Here is a 25,260-nt window from a genome sequence, read left to right as displayed (position 1 = left end):
GATTTTCCTTGTTTGGTTCTTGATTAAACTACACTCTTTAAAGAATTGATTAATCTTTGTTATGATTTTATACCTTTTGTACTTGTCTTCAAGTAAAGATATTGTATAAGAGTGGTTATTATAACACTAATGCCTTAGGGTAGATTATTCATTGTGTCAAGCTTGCTTATTGATTTTAAACCTGAATTAGAAAGATCTTAAATTTATAAATTTAATGAAATTTTATTAAGATTCGCATAAGATTAAAAAAAACAATAATAAAGAGAGAGGCAGAGTTTTCATGGTGGATAGAAAGATCAAAAGAGTGAGAGGCAAGACAATGTTGAGGAGAAGGAAGAGAGAGAAAGAAAATAAAAGAAAAATAAGTTATGTAATTTTAATTTAAATAAACATGCATGCACTACATGTGTGTATTGAATAATTGTGCGACTACTTGAGTTATGCTAGCTTGCAAAATATGTTTCTAATTGTGCTGGTTTGGGAAATATGTTTTTTTCTATTGGGCTAATATAGGAAAAAACGTGATTTTTGTTGATGGATTTAAGAGGTCTCACATGAGTTAAGAGAACAAGAATTCACGTGTGAGAGATTGTGTTTGATGGTTAGATTTATAAGGTTATCTTAGTGTCATTGAGTTAAAAGAACAAGAATTCACGCATGAGAAATTGTGTTCAATAATTAGTTTTATAAGGTTATCTCAGCGTCATTATAATTTTTAGAATTTTTTGAAAAACAAGAATCATTTTTAAATTAGCACTATTTGAAAAAAAATGGCAAAGTAATACATGTAGAAAATGTTTTAGTAAAATAGCACGAATTGATAAATATTGCTTTTGGGAATATTGAAACTTTTAAAAAATTATTAAAATAAGTTAACACAAATTCCAATGAAAAAAAAGAGAAAGAGAAAAGGGAAAAAAAAAGAATGAGACCTCGAAGGTGTATTGAAACTCTGATAATGATATTTATAGTATTATAAAAAAAATATCAACAATGAATTCAACAACATCAATAAAAATCATTGACGATAACTAAAGTGGGTTATACATAATATTCAAAGGTAAGTAAGCTATCCATTGTATTTGGATGCAACTTGTGGCTCCCTTCAATTATTGTTGGTTGTCTTTTTTATATTAAGATTTTTCTAGTGATTCTAAGGATGTTATCATTAAAATTTTGGTATGCTTTTCAGATCTAGTCTATTCCTTTTTTTTTTCTTTATCCTTTCTCTTTCTTGAAATTTTTGTCAATCCATTTTAATCATTTTTTTAAATATTTGTAATCCTTAATTGCAACTTTTTCAAATATGTTATACCCAGTCATAACATTTATCAAACTATGTTATTTAACCAATTTTTTTTTATCATTTTATTTTGCTAATTTATTTTCCAAACTATGCTAGAAAGGAAATCTAATAGAAAAATAGTGATATTTTGAATTTTTCAATGACTTTTTATTTTATGGTTCAGATTTAAGAGAATGATTACAAGATTACTTTGTTGTGAAAAAAAATTATGGTGATTATGAATAAAAACTCAAAATTACAAACAAGAAAAAAAAATATAAAAAGAAGGTAGAAACAAGAAAGATAAAAGAGATAAACAGTAAAAGTATTTTTATATATTTATAGTTACTTTTTAAGCACCATCAAATTTTATTTTTACTATATATAAAAAATCTGAGCAAATTTTTTGTGGGCTATTTATTTTTGTTTCGCCTTGTCATTGCTTTGCTATGACTAGATTTTTGTTTTTCAACTATCATAGTACTTTTATAGTCTATTAAGTTTTAATGCATCAATAATTTATTTAAACATTCATAATAAAATTAACTATGTTTAAATTAAAATAAGAAAATACTTACTCGTAGAAACACTTTAAAATAAAGAATTTTTTTTATTATTGTTAATAATAAATTCTTTGTTTTAAAGACTTTATTGCTTCTTGATTGTACAACTAAGATATTTGCAATATACCTAGTGTACCTAAATATACTTGATGCATCCAAGTTTCTGATACTGGCAAGACTCGTGAACTTAATTCCTCTCTTCTTCTTTTTTTCATCGATCTTTCTTGTTTGATTAATAGTCTCTTTCTTAATTTTTAAAATAGAAGGTGTTATTTTTTAAAAAGTTGATTTATATTTTTAAATGCTGTTTAATTTAATAATGCTATCAAGAGAATATTATAATTTATATACAATTTGATTTCTTCTTATACCTTATATAAACAAGTTGTATTTTAATGGTAATTATAAAAACAAAAATTTTTAGATGAAAATTAACCTCTAATATAAAAAGGAAAAAAATGTGTAAAATAAAATATGCAAATGGTGTGAAGCATCTGTATTTGCATCAATCTCTTGGCTTGGCCTTTTCTTTTAGTTTTCCACTTTACTATTTAATTTAAACTAATATATATTTTTTAATTTATTTTATTTAATATAAACAATATTTAAAAAAACATTAAAAAAAAATCTAGGATAGCCAAACACAAGTACATGGTATAAACATTTTATTCGCTTATGTGAAAAATTAATTTAAAATTTTATTCGCTGTGTAACGAGCGGCCATACGACTAGCATAAAAGTCAAAACGCGCCGCAACACGGCAGTATGAACAGCCCGAGGCAAGTTTGTTTTCGTATTTTTTTTCTCGATTATTTAATTTATTTTCTTGAATTCAAAGTCCAGATTGCCAACGAGAATAGCAAGGGGACGCGAGCCAATCTCCTTTTTTGAAATTGGACTTCTATTCGGTGGCGCTTTCCATCGATGCATGAACGACCAGCGGGACGAGAATATGATTGCTGACGTGTTTCCCGAGAAGAGACAAAGTTGTCCTCTCGCGAGAAAGGACAAAATCTTTATTTATGAAAATCGCTGGTGTGCCCCTTGAGGCCTCCCCGCTCTTTACTGCACGGAGATTTGGGTTCGTTAGAAACGGGCTAGCCCAGTAGGTAGGGAATGGTAACGCCTTGAATGTAGGGTCCACGATTAGGGACTGGTCAGAACCTGATCTAAAGTTGACAAGTCCAGAGAACGTAGCAGTGAGGGCACATCAAGCCCATGTTGATGCGCGTTGGGTACCCACTGGACAGCTGCATTTCTTGGCCCTTTGGCTAGCTGCACGCGCCACCAAAGTATTACCTTGTCGATTCTACGAATACAGATACTACTAGACTGGAACGTGCACGGCCCCGTAGACCAATTTATTTTTTTAATTAAAAAAATAATTATTTGAGGAATAATAATATTTTTAAATAAAAAAATTGAATAGCCGGTTTATTAATTTAAATATATCCAATAAAATTGATTGATCCAATAATATGATTTAAATTAATATCATACTTAAAATATATCTTTTAAGATGGTAAAAAGAGTTTGTTAAAGTGATTCAAACCCCGTTGCAAAAAGATCTACGATAACAACAAAAAAAATCATATAAATTGTTAGAGTAATACCCTGATAAATCAAATTAAATAAAACACAATGAAATGAGTTTAGAAGATAAATCATTCATCTGTTTCCGTCAGGCCCTGTACCAAAAGGAAAATGACACAAAGTTGCTCCCAATAATATAATGGAAGGGTAGGTTTAGCCATCACCAATATATGAAAAAATCGTGGTGCGCGCAAGCTGGCCCAGACACCCACGTTAATCTAAAAAAAAAAAAAAACATGAGTTAGGATGAAAAAAAAAAAACATGTGTTAGGATGAAAATGCAATTGGACATATGCTTTTTATTTTAAAGGGAAAAACCATCTCCTAACTATATTTAAAAAAATTAAAAGATAAAAATATCCTTTGTCAATAATTTTATTTATTTTTACTTGGGGTAAATCAATTATTTTATTATTTAAAAATAGTAAAAAGACACATTTACCCTATTAATCCTCTAATAACTAATAAGTCTTTGGAAAATACCTAATTATTATCAAAAACATATTTTTATTGTAACAATGAATAATTTTTTTACACACGTATATGGATAATGATCTTTCTACATGTTTTAGAAAATATTTAAAAGTGTCATAACAATTATTTTTAAAGTAATTTTTGTTTAAAAATATATTAAAATAAATTTATTTTACATCAAAACATCAAAACATTTAAAAAATATAAATAAATATATTAATTAATTTTAAGATAAAAATTTAATTATTCTTAAAACACCATTTAAAACACAAATATAAACATCCATCTAAATCATTGCCAATCACATTTCAATGAGACTATTATATGTGCTTGCTAATACAGGTACATCTATTACCTCATTTTAAAAGTAATATAATTTTTTTTATTTATGTAATTAGTTGTGTTGCGTGCAAATTGGTTCGAACACCCACATTAATCTTAAAAAAAAAAAAATAACATGTTTTTTTTTTTTGGTTGTAGTTTAAATGTACTCTTTGCCAAGCACCGTGCGATATATACCGCCATCAGAGTATAGGGGAGTGTGGAGGACATGTCTTCCATGCAGACCACTAAACTAGCAAGAGCGTCGAGGACGGGGGGGCGGTCACAGGCATTATACACCATGGACAGTTTTGAAATAATATAGATAATGACATATCATATGATACGAAATCTATAGTTAAGCCATGCTTATACACATCTTAAAATGATCCCTTCATTATTCCCATCTTCCTTTTTTCTGTTGCCTTTCCCCATCTCCTTTTCAGATCCCCGCCATCATCCCCGCCATCATCTCCCACCATCATCATCATCTTTCAGTTTCTAAAAGGTCTTCTCTCTCTCTAAACATCAACAATATCTACTTGGAGTAAGGAGCTCAAGCAAGCAGTGACTTTTTTGGAACCTAATTATGCTCTCCACATCAACAGATTAAACCCGAAGCCTTTTGCTCTTGAAATCAGTCAAGCATCATGTAAGTACGGGGATATTTTTTGTTTTGTTTATATCATACCATAATTATTACCGCACTTTTCATACCTGCATGGTAACCATTTAGGTTAGCAGTAGTTGTTGCTTTTACACTCTCTCTTTCTCTCTATTGTTTTTTTTTTTTTCCTGTGTTCAGGGGATATGCTAGATCTGTGTTTTTGATAGGCTTCTTTCCAAAAGAAAGAATGGTTTGCTTCTCTTCTCTTCGCTTTTCTTGCTTATGAATGATTTCGTGATTTTTTTTCTTTTTTAATATCAATGACTTAAAAAAGGGTTGTTTTCAAGCTTTTTTTCTCGATAATTGACTGAACGGGTAGGATTTCTTTTTTCAGATACCAACAAATTTTGACTTTATTTTGCCCAAGTCTGATTGTTTCCTGAGAAAATTTCTTCCAGAAGATGAAGCATAAGGTTATCGATAGATTTAGCAATAATTTGTTAAAGATTCGCATCCACTGAATCTTACAGACTTGAAATGAACGGCCTTTTCAATTTCTCTTTGTTTATTTTTTTAAAAATGCACTTTATTTTATTTTCTTGATTTTCTCGTCAACAAAAACAGAGCAGACACGAAACCCATTACTATTTATCTGTTATACAGATGCTTCCTTTGCTTCGAAAAAGTCTTCTAAGATAAAGATACATTCAAAAAACAAACTTGAAAATGTCTGCTTGCCAAAAATACTAAAAAAAAATACAAGCACCAAAAGTCTAAACTCGTTTCTTTGTTTTGTTTTTACCCAGTTTTAAAACAGAACCCATTTGTTGAATCAAGAAAACAAACAAGTTGAAAAGGATTTCAGTGTGGTGCTGGAATAAGGAGAGTGGAGAGAGAGAGAGAGAGAGTAGCACTAATAGACCCAAAAGATGGGTTCTTTCATCGGGCATGCTTTACCAGGAACATTGTTTCTATTGGTTGGTGTATGGCATGTATGGAGCTCTTTGGTTAGATATGCATCGAATCCAAAGTCATTTCGCGTCCGGGTTTGGAACCCTGTGCCTGGTTTTGATGGGAAGCTTAAGTACTTGGAGCTTTATCTTGTAGCGGGTGGTGCCTTTATTGATATGTGTATTGAGCTTTTGTACTCTACGCACCTAAAATTCTTCATCAACGGAGTCTTGAATCCTCATCATATGAATGATTTTGAGCACGGTGGAATGCTTCTCATGTTCTTTATCTTCGGGGTTGTCAGTTTGCTATCAGAGAAAACAAGGTTGGTCTTTTCATAGTATTAGTGTTTGTAGATTATTTTTTACTTTATGACACTGTATATATCTGTTTGATACCTGAGCGAACGAGGTAAAAAAGGAATTCAAATTTTCATATTTGGGATTAGCTTCTTTCAATTGAATCTGATGCAAAATAGCATAGGGCGACTTCTGTTTTTATTTTCTATACATAAGGAAATGGGGTTACAAATGGCAAAATCGGATTGGTCTTTACAGTTAACCTTGTCGTCCTCGTTCTGCACGCCCTAGACCTTAGTGCTCTGTTGCAGTCATCATCATACATGTTGAATTTATTCTGAAGTTTGGACAGCCTGAGCTTTATAACAGCACATCTAGCTGGAAGGAGAAAAGGGTCTAGATAGGGACTCAATTGCACGAGGCAACCAACAAAGCAGCTAGACGCGGTTACTGGATAGCAACAGTTCAATTACATATCTGCGGAGAGATGAAAAGTGGACTATAGAGATGCTTTTGAATTATATAGGGATCATAAGATGCAGATCATAAACTCACACGAACTTTACTCCAAATCTTTGTGAATTTCCAATGATGTTTATTATAATTTTCACGGTTTTGTTCATGGGATCTTGAACACAGAAATTCCTTTCCTTAGTAGGTTGCAGTTGCAGATAATGCAATAATTGCCAAAACATGTGTTCAATGTTTTCTACCCTGTTAATTTAGATAAATGGAAGACCACTAACAATCATGCGTGAGACAAATTATTTCTGAACGCACACTGGCATGCACACCTGAGATTTCAATTCTATTATTTAGTCGTCTAAGAGGAAAAAAAGATGGTGTGAGTTGACATTTTCTGAAGGAACTTTCTTTTTGGTTTGACTGTGTGCTCAGATTTCTACCCTTGCCAGAAGGAGCCCTCTGCTTGGTTGCTGCAGCGGCATTTTCTGCGGAGTATCTCCTGTTTTACTTTCACTCAACAACCCATAAAGGGCTTGAAGGGCACTACCATCTCCTCCTTGTCCTTCTGATAGGCCTCTGTGTTTTATCCGTTGCGGCGGGGGCACTTCTCCGAACCAGCTTTCCTGTTGATTTATCCAGTGGCATTGCTATAACTCTCCAAGGCCTCTGGTTTTATCAGACTGCCTTCACTCTCTATGGTCCCATGATGCCCAGCGGATGTCAGCTTAAGGGCGATCAGATTGCGTGTCGATCATCAGACAGTCTGGTTAGAGGCGAGCTGCTTGCAAACTTTCAGCTCTTCTCCTTGGTCTTCGGTGTCCTAGTCACAGCTGCGGCCTCGTATGCTTTTGCAGCTTCAAGATATGGGCATTCTGATCTTAAGAGCTTGCATGTGCTTCCCGATGGATTAGAATGAGATCAAAATAGGGTATGCGATCTCACCCTATTTCTACCTTATTTTGTATTTATTAGCGATAGTTTTTCTCTGCCTAGTGAGGAAGATGGATGTCCTGTGAATATGAAAGCATACTATATTAATTTCCATGATAATATTTGTAAAGACCCTTAATAGTACACGTTGCTTTAACTTTTATTAGTGCAAGCAATTAAAATTTAACAAGAATATTTATCTTATAACAACAATAAAGTATAAGATTATAATTTAATCCAAATAGTTTTAAAATTCTCAAGGAAACATTAAACATAAAAATGCTAGGAATCTTACATTGTCAAGTAAAAACAAAAATTCCAAAAGTCTTGAGAATCAAATTTTCAAGAATCACTTTTTCAAGAAAGTGATTACTTGTGAATCAAATGTCATCGATATAATTTAAATGATGTGTGATTTTTTTCCATATATGTTACTAGTTAATTAGTTTATTGGTACGAGCAACAAATCAAATAAAAAAAATTTGTATGTAAAAAATATTGAGATTATAAAAAATTATTTAATATTGTTACTAAATTTGATTCAGCAAGTTAATTTTAAAACCTCTCGATGTAATTCTTTACCTAATATGAATTTAAAATTAAATTATATAAGAATTGTTTTGATATGATTTAGTCGATTTGATATATTAAAAAATAATAATGATGATTGGTAAAAAAATATGGTTTATCTTTAAAAAAATTCAAGATGAGTTTTCTTTTAATACTAAGATTACAATATATTAATTAATCCGGATTTTATGGTTTAATTTATCAAAGTTATAACTTGAATTATGAAACAATTTTTTTTTTTTAAATTATTGGGATCAATTATTTTTTTTATCATATTAAATTATAAAAAAATATAAATCTATCTAAAACTAATTAAAATTTTAAAAGATAAAATTAAAAAAATAAAATATTTAATAAAAATCCAACATTAAAAAACAAAAAAAGTCCAATGAGCAAAAAAAATTAAAATACCCATATACACGAGCTTGAGTAACCCAATGTGTCCGAGTTTTTCTTAAAAAAAGGACTCAACATGGGCTTTTTTATTTTTTATTTTTTAAAAGAATAATATGTCGGTTATTCTTATTTTGTTTGAAATAGCAGGAGATTATGCATAGCTTGTTTGTTGCCTAGAATTTGGGCATTACAACAGTGACAAAAAATTCTATGGTGGATTTTTTTAATAGAAAATTTATTTTTACTAAAAAAATACCATATAAACCATTCTAGATTATCTAACTAAAAAAATTCAAAACATACTCAATTTTTTTAAGCATGTTTATATATGAAACCAATAATAATTAAAATTTTCTCATTGAATTAAATTATTTGACACCAAGAAAAACAAATTCTCTAAAGAGTTACCAAACCAACAATTTTTTATTTTATTTTTGTTTTCTAACGATTTTTTTTTACCTCTTTACTCTAAGAACTGAAAAATTAAAATAAACATTTTTTATCTCTTTACTCTAAGAACTGAAAAATTAAAAAAAAAAGAATTTTAAACTAAAGTGAGAATTGTTGCTAATGTGGGGTTATCTATAATTTTTTTCTTGTGTTTTATATTTTAATTTTGTATCTTTAATATAATTTCAAGCATAATTTCTTTTAATTAGGCTATAAAAAATTTGATCAAAATGATAAAAAAAAAATGCAGTTACTTCACTGTTATAAACAATGATTCGAAACCGTTGTAGTTGCTTTGTTAATAATAATTACTGGTGGTTATAAAGCAAGGAGAGTTGGGCTTAGTACTATAGAATCCATGATTACCATGCGACCACTCCCAACAAGCCAGAAGAACTCCATTAAACATAATAATAAAAAAATTAGAATCAAATATAAAAAAATTAAATTCATATGTTATAGTGGGTATTATTTCTTAATGTATCAATGTTGAAATTAAATTTTAAAATATAAAAATTATTATTTGAAAATATTTTAAAGTAAAAAATACTTAAAAAAACAATTTCTATTATTATTCCAAACATCCACTTAATATAATAATATAATATCGATTTGAGTGATATTAATTTGTTAGCAATTTATTTATATTCCAAAATAAATAGAGTTTTTTAGACAAAAGTCTAATTTCTTAAAACATAACAAGAGGCCAGTCAAGGACATCTAGCTTCCACATCTCTCTTTTGTCTGCCCATAAATTGAAGCTATAATGTCCAGCTTCAGATACCCAAAAATAAAAACCCCATTTTCCCCCACCGAATGATAATCCTACCCCCCCACCCGACATCCAACTTTCCCCCAGCCATGTCCAAACCCTCCTCTTCAATCTCCCATTCTAAGGTAAAAGCTATAAAAAGATCCTCCCTTTCTCTCTCTGATTCCCAGTACTTGCTAAGATATTTATATCTCACAAGCTAACCCCGAAATTTCCTCCGTTTTCAGTTATTTGTTGAACAGGGTTGCTTGATAAAGCAGTAGAAGCAGCCGGTCATACCCAAGTGAAGTTGAAGAGAGAAGTGAAAGAAATGAGCAACTCATCAGTCACAGTGGCGGCGGTGGGATCAAGATCACCACCAGGTTTCACGGTGTCTCAGTGGCATGAACTGGAGCATCAAGTTCGTATCTTTAAGTGTTTAGATGCTGGGTTACCTGTCCCTCCTAACCTTCTCGTTCCTATTTGCAAGAGTTTTCAGCTTCTTTCCCCTGGTTTCTTGCACCCATCAAATTGTAAGCTACAAAAACAGGAAACCTCTTGGCTTTATCTCTTTTATGATTCGTTATTTTGTCCTTTTTGTTAGTGTTAATTAAAGTTTTTTTAAGATTGATAAAGTTTGGTACGCTGGGGACTTGTTTGCTTTTAATGAACGAGGAAATAAAAGAAGTTGGGGATCTCATTTTGATCTGTGAGGAATTTTTCATGTCCTGTGCCATGGCTGCTACTCTAATTGATTGACCTACATGTAATAAAGGGCTTTCATCGGGATTGCATATAAATTTTTTATTTCAATTGAAGTTGGAGTCTCTAAGATTGGAACGGATCGTTACGTCTGTGACGTGCGTAGCTTTTTTTTTTTTAAATTAAAGTTGGCAAGGTCAGTCTAAGTTTTGAGGATTTTTTCTGTTCACTCCTCAAAAGTGTATATCGTCTTAATTGATTCAGCTAATAGCTTGTTCTTTCAATTGTACGAGACTGGTTAAAATTGTATTTTTCTTCTTCCCTCGCTGGAAATTGTAATGTTTGTTTATCTGTTTTATGGGGCTTGTTTTCGGATTGTTAAATGCTATAACAGTGAGGGGAGAAATAGTATACAATTAGACATACGAGTAACCATCAAGTAATTGAATTTAACTCTAGGTAAATGGTTTGGGGAAATTGTACTGGAAATTGGCAATGCAGTTTTCTGACACGTGAAATCATCTTAATTCTCAAATCTCTTGTGCGCCCGCTTGTTTTGTTGAATGGCTCGGTGATATCCAGTTAATCAACTAATTTTAGAGTTGCAGGTTATATTTTTGTGTTCATTACATGTTATATGTGTCCTTTTTTGCAGTGAGTTACTGTTCCTATTTTGGGAAGAAGATTGACTCAGAGCCAGGAAGGTGCCGGAGGACAGATGGCAAAAAGTGGAGGTGCTCCAAAGATGCTCATCCAGACTCCAAGTATTGTGAGCGGCATATGAATAGAAGCCGTAACCGTTCAAGAAAGCCTGTGGAATCACAAACTACCTCTCAGTCCTTGTCAACTGTGGCATCAGAAATTGCAACTGGGAGCAGCAGCAGTGGGAGCAGAGGGTATCCAACTAATCCTGGGACCTTAGGCTTGGGAAGTAATATGTCACGTTGGCAGATGGAGTCCATGCCTTATGGTGTTAATAGTAAAGACTACAGGTGCGTGATCGTTATTTGCACTAGCCAGACTGCATGTTGAGCAAAGGTTTTATTAAAGGATTTGTGCCTGATTGCATTCTATGTTTATATTTTGGTACATTTATGGGTCATCGGTGTGTAAATTGAGTGATATGTGATTTTTTAAGCAACATGCTGACCCCAAGCCATTTAAATATTACATAAAGCTATTGTCATCCCTTATGCTGCGTTAAGCAAGCCAAGGCCCTTGGGTCTCCCCAATCCTTTGCTTTCCTCTCCTTTGGTTGAGTATGTAGAAGCACCTTGGTGATTATAGTGATTCTGACAACTAACTTTCTGTTACTTGTTAGCTTTGTAAAAATAAAGGCTAGAGTCATGGTCTTGCATGTTAAGGTAAACAAGATGTTACGGCATTGATGAATCATGAAGGTTAAGTGCTACATGTTAGATTAAGTTGTGAAATTGATGACCTTGTTTTTAACACATTACTCAAAAAGCACTCCAACGTTTTTCATCAGCCATTGATTCTAATGAAAATTTAATATATCTTATCATCGATGCTGACATAACAAGTTGAAATCTTTAAATAATTTGAATGGGTTTGTCTTTACCTTATCCTTCTTTGCTTTTGCGAGCCTGTTGTGGATTTTAAACGAGTCTTGTCAATAGTAGTTCTAAAAATATCAACACTAGTTGGTTTCTCATCCTTTATTTGGAGTAGGCAACAAACAGTTTTTCATACCAACTAAAACCATCTGCTACAATGCTATCAAGTATCCATACAGTGACAAACAAAATGTGGCTCGTCTTTGTATCACCCCTGTTCTTTCATAATAATACTCAGATTACTTGAATGCTATTGCAGCTTTAAGAAATTATCACCCGGAAATATAGTTCAGACTTGTCTAGAATTTTTGTTCCTTCTAAATCAAATATATTACCACATTTTCAGCCTTTCTAAAGGGGATGTGAAACGAGTAGGAAATGAGGTTCAAAAATTAAAATCCTCCCTTTTCACCAGTCTTATTTGTATTGCTGCATGTGCTGCCAAATTTAGCCATTATTGGTGTCATTAGCTCATGTGCACAGTATGGTCTATAATCGTGATTTTGGATTGCTGCTGTGATATCTCATTTTGGTTTGTTATCATCTATTTTCAAACTAAAATAGTGATATACTTTTATTGAAGGAGTAATGTTAATGAGATTTGAATCTTTTGGCCGTATAAACATCTGAAAGTATTGTAGTGATTTATTCTTATGTCACCATGGTATTTTTTTTTTTCTTTTTTGTGTTTCAAAATTTTGCTCCACTAGTCTATCCATGTATACACAGTCATCATTTGTGTATCTCCATTGTATCATGGCTTAGCTTTCTGAAGATGCATTGGTCGTTCCTGCATCCCGTTTCAATTTTTGTATTCAACGTTGCGTGTAAGTTTGTTAATTAAGCCAAGAATTGATTTTGTGAATTGTAAGATAGTTTTGAAGAGAATGGAGTAGGTAGCTTACAACAGACCTGCTCCCACAAGACTAATAGATCATGATCTTGATTACACTCGAATATCTAAAGACTAGGTTGGACTTGTTGGAGATCTTTAACATATGTTGTGAAGGAAAAAATGTTTATTTGATACAAACTGTTGAAGCATATCCTAAGGCTGTGGAATTATTTATAAAGAAACCATCTGGGTGTGTTCTGTGCAAACTGGAACTGCAGGTCTCTCCATGGACCAAAGCTTGAAGCAGATGAGAAAACTTTCCTACCAGAAGCTTTGGGAAATACAAGAAGCTTCGGAATGAACTCTACTGTGGACAGCACTTGGCATCTCACATCCCAAGTCCCTGCAAACCCTGTGCCAGAATCAAGAAATGGTGCTCAATTGCAAAACTACCCACAAGTACAGACACTGCAGGATTTTGAGCCCCTAACTGATGATGCTGCATCGTCAAAACAGCAGCAGCAGCACTATTTATTTGGAAGGGAGTTCAGTTCATCAGGATCTATGAGGCGGGAAAATCAGCCTCTTCAGCCTCTCTTTGAGGAGTGGCCAAAATGCAGGGATATGGATTCCTATCTCACTGATCAAAGATCTAACAATAACTCGTCTGCTGTTCAGCTATCAATGGCCATTCCAATGGCTCCTAACCCTGCTGCAAGGAGTTATCATTCCCCAAATGGCGAGACAGGTTTATCTGGAACATACTTTTCCGCAACCTAGATGCCCCTTAGACTTGGTGGAAAACAAATAGATGAGTTCTAATCCTCTCATGTTATAATGCAGATGCTTGAAAGGAGCATGGGAGTTTCTGAGCCAGATATTGGGATGCTTCATTAAGAGATGCCTTCAAAAAATCTCTGCTTGATCAAGTACAAGGACGTTCCTACTCTGGCTGTGGGATCTAGCTCCGTTGTAATTTATGTTTGGGTACCTGGGTTTCCTTCTATGGTTTTGTGGTAGACTTCTGACTACATTGAGAATGCGCGTGAAGTTCTCTCTTGTCCACAATAAAATCAAACATCATAGATGTTATTATTAACGTTAATGTTAATTCAGTATTTGGCTTGTTGATTTTGTTATGATCAATCGAATCTCCATTTAACGACTTAGACTGCAATCATAGTAGATCTTTGAAAGGCTATGCGCATATAAATAAGAACTTGGTTTGCAATACCACCACTTCAAAGAAAATTGATAGCTTTGTTCAATTTAGATGAACAGAGGGGTTAAAGGTAGGAACAAGCAATTGATGCCGCAAAATATAATTCAACAGAGGAAAAAACTAGAGAGGAAAGGTAAAGCAGATTTGCTCTTGCTTGTATATCATGGCGTTTTAACCACATTATGCAATATAGAACTATTTAGTCATTCGGAGAAGGAAAATAAAACTGAAACTCGTTACAAACTGCGCATTACGGTAATGAATAATTGTGGATAGACTTTGCACAACTAAATCTCGTAATATCCTGCCAGTATCAATCTAAACCCTAAGAATTACTCTAGTTTAGCCCAAAGATAACCGTCTACTTCATGTTCATGTTGGAAAAGTCAATGTTTGGATTCTTGTTGGAGAAATTTGGATTCTGAGCCATGAATAGCTTCAAGAGGCTTTCATTCTCGATCTCTTTGCTGGTAGGGAGACCTAACTGTTCCTGTTGTTGATCAAACATCATCTTTTCCACGGTGGACCTTATTTCTGGATCCAAATCAGACAGCCTGCTAGGCTCTGGTTCAGCCTTTTGAATATCAATCTCAGGACCACCCTTCAGCAAGGACTTCCACCAATTCATACTGTCACACTTTGTCAAAAGAACAGAAACAGTCTTTTGGTCCTCCAGATTCCAGATACAATCGTCAATCTTGATTGTCTCAAATAGTTCTCCATCAAGAATTGGAGAATGGCCTCTAAGTCCAACTTTCACAGATTTTCTCTTTATCTCGCACACAACATCCCTAGACTTCGTTCCAGGAGGGACATGAACAGTAATGGTTACTTCTTGCAGGGTCTGTGCCCATGAATGGCTTTCCGTGTCAAGACCATTGCCTTTGTTCGGAACCCGCATCCTTTTCTTCTCCTCTTCTCTCTTCTTTTTCTCGGCACGTCTTTTTTCTTCCGCCTTCTTTGAATCCCCTTCAGCCCTGATCCTATTCTTGAACTCCTTAACTAGGGGAGAGACATCGTTCTTGAGGACATCAGACTTTTGAGACAAAAAGTTTAGGGCAGAGTCCAAAAACCCTAGAGGGTTTGAGGGATCAAGAACCGTGTTGAAGGAGAATGAGGAAGGAGATGTTGGGGTTTGCTGTTTTTGTTGAGGCTCTTCGTGATCGGAGAGAATAGCCATGCTTGGATTGTTGAACTACACAAGGAGTTTGATAATAGCAAGACCACGTATGGATGTTTGTTCCATGGAGGGTGGTAATGGGGTTTATATAGAGGTAGGGGTGCTTTGTGGGAATCCGAGAGCAAGCCTGAAACGAATTCCTTCACAGTAAAAGACTCGGATTTATTTTACTTTCACTCTAATTAAAAAGCCTTGTTTCATTAAACAAAGGACTCCATAGGAGAGGATAGGAAAGGAAAGAGGAGGCTGACGAGTCAGGAAAGGTTACGTACTTTTCAAGCAAGGTAGGTTGCTAATGGTCTTGCAAAACTCTTGGAAACCTTCGGCAGTTTCCCAAGTTCAAAAATCTTCCCTGGAAAAGCTAGATATGGCTTGAAAAGCATACGTTGAATTAGCTTGATGCTAAGATGGCGCGTGGAGGATCTGCTACTGTGTACACTTACAAATACGCCCATTGGTCTTCAAAACTTAGGGTGTTCATAGGATTACGAATGTGTAGGTGGTTTAAAATATTTTTTATTTAAAAATATATTAAAATAAATATTTTTATTTTTTAAATTATTTTTTATATTAGGATATTAAAATAATTTTAAAACATAAAAAAATTTATTTTAAAAAAATTTAAAGGAACATGGTTTGTACTATATTTCCAAATACATTGTTAGTTTTACATTAAATTTATTGGGCTGTAATTTTTTTTTATTAGTTAAAAAAAACCTGGGTTTTTTTAAAAGTAAAAATAATAATTTAGAGCATAAACTTAATTGACAAAAAAAAAAATCTAATCTAATAATAAACACCGAGCCAATCTAAATGGTATGTAAGTCTTTAAAACTAGGGCCTCATCCTGTAAAATGTTTTATGAGTAAAAACAGACGTTTATTTAAAAAAAATAATAACAAATATCAATAAAATAAATAAGGATTAAATTTGATGTAAAAAAATTAAAATACTTTTAAAAAATTAATTTTATAAATTACTTTAAATAAAATAAATAATAATAAATAAATAAATTGAAAGACCATTTTAAAATTTAATATTCTCAGTAGCTAGCTATTTGTTTTATTTTAAAAGAAGAAAAATAATTCTTTTCCTTTACGTTGCTAATTTTTTTTACACGCCCATTAAGATTTTTTTATATAATAATTATAATTATTATAGCTAGGCATTTTGTACTACGCGCTTGGATGAATTACCACGACTTCGATAGGCTAGAACACCATTTCTGAACCGCTACACATTTCTCCAGAACGGATTCAACAGCATGTCGAGACATGTTTTTGGTTGCTTCTGCTCTGGTTATGGCCGATTTTTTTCCTTGAATAGAAGTTTTTCATGCCTTGTGGTTATATTGGCAGCAATAATCACTTGATATAGCTCTGGAAAACAAAGATAATTATCATATGTTATTTCTTTCTTCTTTTTTCTTCCTTATTTGAATGTATTTCGTTCTACAGAAAGTACAATGAAGATGCTCAAGTACAAGAAAATGTGTTTCTTGCCAAATTATTTAGAACCGAGTACAGATGCTAATTGCGCAGGTACAACTATTTGATATATCAATAGAGTACAGTAACTCTTTAAGACATCAACATGGCTGATCATGCCGCCAAAGTGACAAAAATGAGCCAAACACAAAAGAAACTAAAAACCAATCATGGTTTATACTACCATTAGCAACCGAGAATGAAATGCATGATTCTTGAAAACCCTGCAGTGATAACTAGAAACTGTCATCATGTAGAAGATATGTAATTTTAGTCTGTGAACTGTCATCATAAAGAATATATTTAGCTTTAGTTAACGACAATATCACACTAATATGAAGCAATCAACTTTGAGAGGAGGAAGAAGAAGAAGAAGAAGAAAACCAGATTATTCACCAGAAACACCCTTTGTCTGGCAGCATAGAAATCGAACTCATAACAAATCCAGAAATAAACACGTTTTGAGGTCTTGCATGCTTTTATCACATAAATGCACACAAAAGCTTCAACAGTAAAGACTTGCATTTTAGCTGCTTCTTCTCTTTCTGGGTCAAGGAAAGGCTAAAGACAGCAGCATCGACTGCACAAGAAAAGAGAGGGAAACAAATAACGTTATGGGAACGCAGATATAGCCAGCCACGCAACAACATCAAATATTACAATCCACCTACAATGATGCCATAATGTGACCAATCAAAAACACTCAGTCCTGTACCCCAGGCAATATTCCTGGATGAATATCCGTCCAGCTGGTTGCCTCTTGACCGCATTTTTTTCTTTTTAATTATTTTTTTCTCTTCCTTTTCGGGATCTGGGGAAGTGAAAAAACATCAAGAACTTTAGGCTGGGATGTGCACCGAATAACACACATGCTGCTTATAGCTTTTGATTTGCTTGACGAAGGACGAGCCTAGAGGCAGAATCAAGGGGCATAAGATTTAAAGTACGGTTTACTTCAAGAGAAACCAGTGCCTTCAGGTTTTATTATGGATCAAGTGAATAAAAGAACCATAACGTCCATAACTTCCCTTGTAATAACTTTTCACAATAAATAAATATAGAATTTGTATCGTTTCTTATTCCTGAAATGTTGCTCACCACATAGTAACGAAGTCCCTAAACATGGTAACTCCGATATTTAACGTCCAAGTGTAAATTTCATGGAAAAACAAGTCAGTATGAAATCTTGCGACGGAGAAGAAGGATTACATGGAATAAAAGGATAGTCTGTTTCTTTACAAATAATAATTTGTGCTGACGTGAATCATTATAACTCAAGCAACAATCACTCAGATGCCAACTGCATATTTGCCTCAGAGGTACTGCAGCCTCCTTGCATCATGTAATGTCGGTCGCCCCCTCACAATTTGTTGGATCAATACTTGGGCGCTTTGTATCTAGCACAATGCACGCGACTGTCATACACAAGACAATAACGAGTGTTAAAATAACTAATTAATAAAAAAGACAGTGGAGTTTCAAAGAACAAATTTCAAAAGAAGAAAAAAATAGCGTTAGAACAAGAACTACAATCATGCCCCCTTTTCATGGTTTCAGTGATCCACACTGAATTGGATGTGAAACAATTTGGTCAACCTTTCGCTACAAGAATTCATTTTTTGTCCACATCCTGGATGGGATGGAGCAGGTGCTTTGTTTTCTTTTTGGAAGCAATCGTTGGCACCATCTTCGGTTGCTATCTCCTTAATAGCTTTTTGTAACTCTTGCTGTCATTTGTTTTTATATGAAATTGGTTGATTCATTAAAAAAAAACAAAAGACATCCAATCATCAGAAAGAGTAGCATGTAGGCTCTATATCGATTAAACATTAAATCCAACACTAGTTTGACAGGTCAAACGAAAAATTACAGAGTTGTGTAAGAAAATAAGTTGGTGAGCATAGGACAAAGAAATAACCTTGCAGAATTGAAAAGAGACTATCAGTAATTCAAAACAACCTTATAACTATCATGACATAAGTCTCTGCAGGGATGTAAATTTTCAAAATATCTGACAAGATGCCAGAAAACATATAAACCTGGTGTTTAGCATGGCCAGTATGTCCATTGGTGTACCTTGTTGGCTGAGGGCCTTTTTCAGACTCAGAAACTGGCACAGAATGCTGTTATGCTCCAGTTCCTGCATTCTGAGCAGATGCATTTTGTCCATTTGAGAAGTCACCCGACACTTCCAGTTTCAGATTTGGGCATGCAAAGACATTAGGTTTGACTTCACATGGATATCGGGCCCCAAAATGCGTCAGCTCTGGCAATTCAAATAGATGCAACTCTTGCAACTTTGGCAATTCGCTGTTGACCGAGCCATCACATTTAAAAACCATCTTTAATCTCTCACAGAATTTGATTTTCATTATTTTGAGGTTTTCCAGCCCTGACTTTAAAGGAAAAACCTCTTCCAGCATTGGACAACAATCCACATGCAGATGCTGAAGATTATTCAAGTTTATAGATCCCACTTTCCAACTGCATAGGCTCTTGAGTTTAGTAAGGTTTGAAACCCACAGAACCTCAAGATTTTCCCCCAGTTTGACATCTTTATGATCAGAGAAAATATTTTCCATTTCAGTGCATCTCTCTAACCAACAGTGTTTCAACTTCAAGGTGTCAGAGCCCAAACTAGACAAGCCTTTCATAAACCCATTTTCAACCAAAGAGATGCACTCTGTTTGCTCAAGGACATACTCCACACCAGTGGGATACTTTTCAAATCCACAGAGTTCTATAGACGGAACATTACCGCGCGGAAACTCTCTAATGTCAAAGTATGCATCATTTGAGATAATATCCTCTCTCTGAAGATACATTCCACCACCATTAGCTTTCTCAATAGGAGGGCAAATGCAGAAAAAAAATTGCTTCAGGTACTTCTTTAGCAAGCTGGCATCGTATTTCTTCAAATTTTGAAAAAACTCTGTCCCATTCACAAGTATGGAAGGATTCTTACCAACTTCATCAATTTCATCCAGGTTAGAAAAGTCAAACTGACCTGGTAAGCGCTTAATTCTCTCCCAGTCAACTTTGACTTTCAAGTTTGTCATATAAAGGTGCTTTAAATGAGCCAATTCTGAGATTTCATAAGGAAATTCTTTGACGCCACTCTCTGATATATCAAGAACCTCTAGTCGAATAAGTGATTTCAGGGAGGGCAAGTTATGCAGGCGAGAACATTTTCTGAGCAAAAGCCTAGATAGGTGGCTAAGTTTTTCCAGGGATGATAGCGAGCAAACATCTGTCTCAGAAAGATCAAGAATCTCGAGTCCTGTAAGTTCTGTCAAAAACGGCACTGTTGCTAAGCCACGACAGCATTCCAGTGAAAGCTGCCTGAGCTTGGTGAATTTGGCAACAAATGAAAATTCTTGGAGAATGATATGAGATAGGTTGAGATTTTGAAGGTGAATCATGTGTGCACAGAGTTCTGATAGGATTTCACCTAAAGCCTTAGCACCACAAAGATCAAGCACCTCAAGCTTTGACAATGATTTTGAAGATGGAAGGATTTTGAGGTTCGTGCAATCTTTTAGTACAAGTTGACAAAGGCAGCTAGAAGTTAGAGAACTTAGACTTTCAACCTTTGTTGCAGAGAGATTGAGTTTCCGAAGGCGAGACATGTTCAGGAATGATTGCACTTGAATTTCTGGTAAAGCAACACAACCAGAAAGATCAAGAACCTCCAGTTTTTGAAGGGCATTCAGTCCCTGCAATCCATCCAGATTCTCGCAACCAGAGAGATCTAGCTCCTTGAGTCTAGTAAGCCCTCCAACGTCTAGTTGTTCCAAGCATAAACAGCCCCTTAACAATAGAAAACAAAGATTATGGAGTTCAGACAGAGATGGAAGACTTTTCACTTTGGTTTTTGAGAGGTTGATAGAATGAAGGAGGCTCAGATGGTTAAAGGATTTGTCGATGAATCTTCCCAAGCTAGAAGCATCAGAAAGATCAAGTACTCTGAGGCCAGTGAGATTTTCTGTGCATGGAAGTTCTTTTAGTTTATGACAGCCCATCAAATAGAGTTCAGAAAGATTGCCAATGCAGGAAGCTGAATGATTGCTTGTGATTCCTGATTGATCAAGGAATTTAAGGGCATTGATCTCCTTCAGTTGAACAGCATCTGAAAGATCAAGAATTTGGAGGCGAGGTAGATTTTCTAGCTTGGGCAGTCTTGATAAGCTTGTGCAGCCTCTCAATAAGATGCGTGTTAGATCTTTAAGGTCACTGATAAATGGTAAGCGTACAATCCGGGTATTGGAAAGATCAATAATTTTCAGTTTCTTAAAAATTGTAAAGCTTTTTTCTTGGACATTATTGAACAAGGTAGCATCAGAGAGGTCAAACACTTCAAGCTTTGAAAGTTCATGTATTTTTGGCAGACTTTCCAACCTCTTACATCTTCTCAGAATGAGCCAACGCAGTTCAATCAGTTTGGAAATAGTAGAAGGTAACTCTTGAAGCTGGGAGCCAGATAAGTTGAGACTCTGAAGTTGAGTCAGTTGTGCAAAAAAATCATCTGAGATTTTTGTCAAGGAACTAGCCCCAGATATCTCAAGAACAGTTAACTTCTTGAGCTGTGAGATGTGATCAATGTTGTCTAATAGATCACAGCCTCTGAGCACAAGCACATGCAGGTATTTCAATTGAGACAAACATGACGGCAACTGTTTGAGTTTGAGATCAAAGACAGCAAGTACCTCAAGTCCATCCATGCGCTGAAACATTTTTTCAGGGACTTCCCTTAAAAGACAGCTTCCATGAATCAGTAATGCATGGACCTCCTTCCATTTTCTACCACTGCACAGTGTTTTTATCATGCCATCCATAGGTGTGATTTTGTCAAGTCCTTTCAATTCACCACCAGGTACCAAGCTAGTCAGTCCAAGATTGGCTGTCCCACTGAATCCACCCAAGCGATTATCAACAATGCTCTGTGTTGCACCTTCAAGTATCACAATATTATCCTCTTGTATCTTAAGCATGCGACGATTCAAAAGCTGCATCAAAACAGAGTGTCCTTTCTCATAAGCCTTCTCAACATCAGTAACGGGATCAAAATAGCCTTCCATTATCCAGTAGGTGATCAACTTGTTGTAGTGCAGGCCGCCGTAGTTATGAAAGAATTCTCTACAGTGCCAAAAGCAATCAGTTACGACACCACTGGGTAACATTCCATATGCACAGTGCAGCAACGGAGATACATCCTTTGCTGCTTCTTCCAAAGCACCATCTAGCTCATGTTCTCCAACTTGATTTAGGGCTTCAGCCATCAGGATGATTGCAGCCGGTAAACCCTTGCTCTTTACGGCAATAGCTTCGGAGAATTTTCCAAAACCAGAAGAGTCAGAAACTCGTGTCACTACTCTTTTCTTCAGTAAAGACAACGAGTCTTCTTCAGACAGGGGTTCAATCTTAATCTCTCTCTGGGAAGTCTCAGCAGTCTGTCCATCATCAATGTTTCTTCTGGAAATTAAAATCTTCAGTTTGATTTGCGAGTTCACAGTACGCAGCGGTTCCAACTCCAGCAAGTCCTTGCTTCCATATCTCTTGGGCTCCTCATCATCCAGAATTAGCAGAAGAGGCTTGTTTTCTTCTCTGATCTCTTTAAGCTTTTCTGATACTTTCTTCTTCAAGTTATCAGAGCTTTCCTCCTTCTCCTCATCAATGTCATCTTCTTCCAATTTCTCGATAGTGGACAGTAGAGACAACTGGTGAGCAATAATCTTGTAAAGCGACATGTTATCGTGTTTTACAGTCATGGATACCCAGAGAACAGCATAACCCATCGTGATTGCACATTCTCTAATCTTCTTTGCCGTCCATGTTTTCCCTACTCCAGCAATGCCAACAAGAATAAGTCTTGGTGCATTGTCTTCTCTCAACCAGTCCACTATCTTTTTCTCTGTCACCGAGTCCATTGCTGATACAAATTAACCAAGAATGACAAAAGGAAGGTTATGATTAAAAAGAAATAAAGAAAGGAGGACAGAAAGAAAGAAAGAAAGAAAAAATGGCCTAGAAGTTACCATGAATACAACAATTACTACAACTTTGATAGTACCCAGTAAATCCATTTTCTTTCTCAACGTGTGTGTGTGTGTGTGTAAAAAGCAATCTCAAGCTCAATTTCAAAAGCATCCTGGTTTCTTTTTTTCACTCTTTGTGCATTAAGAAATTGTGATACTATGACTTGACAATCTATGCTTAAGGAACTCTATAGGAAGACATTGTTGTGGACGCCTTGCACCCTATAGAAAGTAAGAAGCATAGAAAAGCCTCAGGGTTACAAGAGTTTAAATCATGAAAAAGAATTGCAGACTTGTTCATTTGCGCAATCAATCAACAGAAAGCAAAATCTATCTAATTCCATTATATAAAACTTGTCAAAGCCTAACTTGCAAGCAGGCTGCAGAAAGCCAAGCACTAAAAAAAAAGTAGCCTTAAGCTTACTGCATATAGAATTGAAACAAGCTTTATCCAAGATATTAACAGAACAAGGATCTTATGAATGAGAAACTAACTGATTAAAGTAGTTCACTTTTCAATAGTCTTTTTTTTTTTGATAGAAGGATGTTTAAATTTAAATAAAAAATAAAAAAAATTCATGAAGAAAAAAAAAAACCCTTAATAATACATTTCAAAAATTTCAGCTTTTGTTAGCTTTTTATGCTAGACTAGTAGAGTGTTTTGACTGATTTTGATTGTTGAACTATCATATATCACCAAGGGAATAAATAATCTCCGATTTTTCAGCCATTATTTTTGTTTCTGTATGTTTTGAGTTCCAAGTTCATGTTACTGACAGATCTCGATGTGATTAGAATTTGAAGCGGAAAAATTAAAAAGAAGATCTATTTTCTTCTCAAATTCTCATCCATAATCTCTATTGATAGGTTAAATCCTTTTCTCGATGATCTAAAATGGCATGAAAAGAAAAGAACTGTTCCTGCATCAACTGTATAATCGATCTAACTCATCATGAACTCATTCTTTCCTATTCTGACAGGGCCACATCCTAAAAGAGACATCCCCTCCCCCCATCTTTTCTTCCTTCCCTAAAACTTAACCTCGATCCCTCAACAAGATCAAGAATTTTTACTCTTCTCCTCAGCAAAGAAAAAAGAAAAAAGAAAAAAAGATGTAAACCTTTTCCTCTGTCCTTCAACTCTCCATGAACATCATCATTAACCTCATGTTTCATTCATTTCTACATCAAAAGGACCCAGCAAGTCTAAGAAATCTTAGCAAAAATGGCAAAAAATAAAAAATTGTTTCAGTAAGTAGGGAAAAGTAAAAAGACAAGACAGATGCTTATGTGCTATGTTTATGTTTATGGGACAGGCACAGAACTACCAGGAAGTATGAGAAAGGAAAGGTGACAATTTAAAAACCTGGGTATGCTTTGGTTTGAGCTGAACTTGAAAGACGCCCTTGTTTCTCAACAGAGTTCTCTGCAATGGACACTGCCAGCATGGTTTTTGTTTTATTTCCTGCACATAGTTATCAAAAACCAATTCAGGTTGACCATGTGAAAAAACTAGATTTTAGATTATAAAAGTTATTTTGGGTTAATTTAGAAATTTAATATTTTATATAAAAAATTAAAAAATAATTTATGTGAATATATATTATAATAATAAAGTTTAACAATTTATATTATTTTTTAAGTTAAAATATTTAAATTAATTTTTTTTTATTTTATACTAAAAAAATATAACTTTTTTATATTAAACGGTTTCAAATCTTAGGTTAAAAAAATATTTTTTTATAAATATATAATATATATACTAAAAAATTTTAAATTTTATATTAAAAAAATAAAAATTCTTCAATTATTTATATAATTAACTTTGAAAAGAATTAGTAATAAAAAAAAATATATATATATATATATATTTTGAAAAGAATTAATAATCAAATATATATATATATATATATATAATAATCAAATATATATATATATATATATATATATAAATTTCAACTAGGTTTTTCTAAATTACTGGCATTATGATTGATTGGGTTTGACAATTTAATTTTTTATTTTATTTGGACTGATATAATAAGCGGATTAATCGGATCTCAAATTAATTTATCAGATCGATATAAATTTAATAACCACACCACAAAAATCAATAAAAACCTCTCTCTATTTACACATTTGAGAAATAAAAATCCTTTGCTGACATGGTCGCTTTACATGGACTTGTATTTAAGCAAATATTTAGAATAGGGTTGACTAAGGGGATCCAATTAAGATAATTTTTGCTTGAGAAGAATCTTTAAACTTTAGGGACTGAATTGAGATATAGGTTATAGTTTTGATATTAGTTAACGCATGGCTTGCCCTTTATTTTTCCTCTTAAGAGAAAACTACAGGTAACTCCTTGATTTCGATTTAAATTAAAAACAGGAAGTCCAAGATAATTGAATCTCACCATTGTATGTAGTGGGAGACAAGTTCAAAATTTGAAACAATATTTTAAGTAGTCGGTTATTTGTCTTTATGTCGCAGGATTAGATTCCGTAGTAGGTGGGTTTGATGCGCACATATGATTTTTTTTTTAAAATAAAATTTAATTTCCAAGTATTT

The 25,260-nt window shown here is 33.9% G+C and overlaps 4 protein-coding genes across 10 annotated transcripts; 2 read left to right on the top strand and 2 right to left on the bottom strand.

Moving 5' to 3' along the window:
• Positions 1 to 4,565: 4,565 nt before the first annotated feature.
• Positions 4,566 to 7,649, top strand: LOC105128205 (plant viral-response family protein). Of its 2 annotated transcripts, none has more exons than XM_011029769.1 (3): positions 4,566 to 4,888; positions 5,650 to 6,119; positions 6,991 to 7,649. In XM_011029769.1, the coding sequence occupies exons 2-3, from the start codon at positions 5,773 to 5,775 to the stop codon at positions 7,472 to 7,474; spliced, it is 831 nt and encodes a 276-aa protein (XP_011028071.1). In that variant the 5' UTR covers positions 4,566 to 4,888; positions 5,650 to 5,772; the 3' UTR covers positions 7,475 to 7,649. The 2 variants fall into 2 exon arrangements, with proteins under 2 accessions (XP_011028071.1, XP_011028072.1); XM_011029770.1 differs by having other exon boundaries at positions 4,566 to 4,892.
• Positions 7,650 to 9,667: 2,018 nt separating this feature from the next.
• LOC105128203 (growth-regulating factor 5-like) lies at positions 9,668 to 13,932 on the top strand. Of its 4 annotated transcripts, none has more exons than XM_011029767.1 (5): positions 9,668 to 9,801; positions 9,919 to 10,140; positions 11,013 to 11,349; positions 13,048 to 13,517; positions 13,613 to 13,932. In XM_011029767.1, the coding sequence occupies exons 2-5, from the start codon at positions 9,987 to 9,989 to the stop codon at positions 13,618 to 13,620; spliced, it is 969 nt and encodes a 322-aa protein (XP_011028069.1). In that variant the 5' UTR covers positions 9,668 to 9,801; positions 9,919 to 9,986; the 3' UTR covers positions 13,621 to 13,932. The 4 variants fall into 4 exon arrangements, with proteins under 4 accessions (XP_011028069.1, XP_011028067.1, XP_011028066.1 ...); XM_011029765.1 differs by having other exon boundaries at positions 9,671 to 9,801; positions 9,904 to 10,188; XM_011029764.1 differs by having other exon boundaries at positions 9,672 to 9,801; positions 9,919 to 10,188.
• Positions 13,933 to 14,103: 171 nt separating this feature from the next.
• Positions 14,104 to 15,342, bottom strand: LOC105128202 (protein BOBBER 1-like). Its single transcript, XM_011029762.1, has one exon. The coding sequence runs from the start codon at positions 15,169 to 15,171 to the stop codon at positions 14,353 to 14,355; it is 819 nt and encodes a 272-aa protein (XP_011028064.1). The 5' UTR covers positions 15,172 to 15,342; the 3' UTR covers positions 14,104 to 14,352.
• Positions 15,343 to 17,711: 2,369 nt separating this feature from the next.
• On the bottom strand, positions 17,712 to 24,169 carry LOC105128201 (putative disease resistance protein At4g19050). 3 transcript variants are annotated; one of them, XM_011029760.1, is made up of 3 exons: positions 24,059 to 24,169; positions 18,698 to 22,587; positions 17,712 to 18,073 (listed from the first exon to the last, which is right to left on the bottom strand). In XM_011029760.1, exons 1-2 carry the CDS (start codon positions 24,138 to 24,140, stop codon positions 18,785 to 18,787), a joined length of 3,885 nt encoding a protein of 1,294 aa, XP_011028062.1. In that variant the 5' UTR covers positions 24,141 to 24,169; the 3' UTR covers positions 17,712 to 18,073; positions 18,698 to 18,784. The 3 variants fall into 3 exon arrangements, with proteins under 3 accessions (XP_011028062.1, XP_011028061.1, XP_011028063.1); XM_011029759.1 differs by having other exon boundaries at positions 18,735 to 22,587; XM_011029761.1 differs by having other exon boundaries at positions 18,735 to 22,601; positions 24,059 to 24,149.
• Between the last annotated feature and the right edge of the window lie 1,091 nt (positions 24,170 to 25,260).

This window comes from Populus euphratica, unplaced genomic scaffold (genome assembly GCF_000495115.2).
Source record: "Populus euphratica unplaced genomic scaffold, PopEup_1.0 scaffold49.1, whole genome shotgun sequence".
Classification (NCBI taxonomy): domain Eukaryota; kingdom Viridiplantae; phylum Streptophyta; class Magnoliopsida; order Malpighiales; family Salicaceae; genus Populus; species Populus euphratica.
The sequence above is the reverse complement of the archived record's forward strand: the minus strand, read 5'-3'. Positions and strand labels throughout refer to the sequence as shown.

Excerpts from the sequence above, each read along its gene's own strand:
- LOC105128205 (XM_011029769.1), top strand. The coding sequence starts at position 5,773 with ATGGGTTCTTTCATCGGGCATGCTTTACCAGGAACATTGTTTCTATTG. Across the intron at positions 6,120-6,990 it reads TTGCTATCAGAGAAAACAAG|ATTTCTACCCTTGCCAGAAG; the intron begins GTTGGTCTTTTC and ends CTGTGTGCTCAG.
- LOC105128203 (XM_011029765.1), top strand. The coding sequence starts at position 9,987 with ATGAGCAACTCATCAGTCACAGTGGCGGCGGTGGGATCAAGATCACCA. Across the intron at positions 10,189-11,012 it reads TTTCTTGCACCCATCAAATT|TGAGTTACTGTTCCTATTTT; the intron begins GTAAGCTACAAA and ends CCTTTTTTGCAG. Across the intron at positions 11,350-13,047 it reads GTTAATAGTAAAGACTACAG|GTCTCTCCATGGACCAAAGC; the intron begins GTGCGTGATCGT and ends CTGGAACTGCAG.
- LOC105128202 (XM_011029762.1), bottom strand. The coding sequence starts at position 15,171 with ATGGCTATTCTCTCCGATCACGAAGAGCCTCAACAAAAACAGCAAACC.
- LOC105128201 (XM_011029760.1), bottom strand. The coding sequence starts at position 24,140 with ATGCTGGCAGTGTCCATTGCAGAGAACTCTGTTGAGAAACAAGGGCGT. Across the intron at positions 22,588-24,058 it reads TCAAACCAAAGCATACCCAG|CAATGGACTCGGTGACAGAG; the intron begins GTTTTTAAATTG and ends AATTTGTATCAG.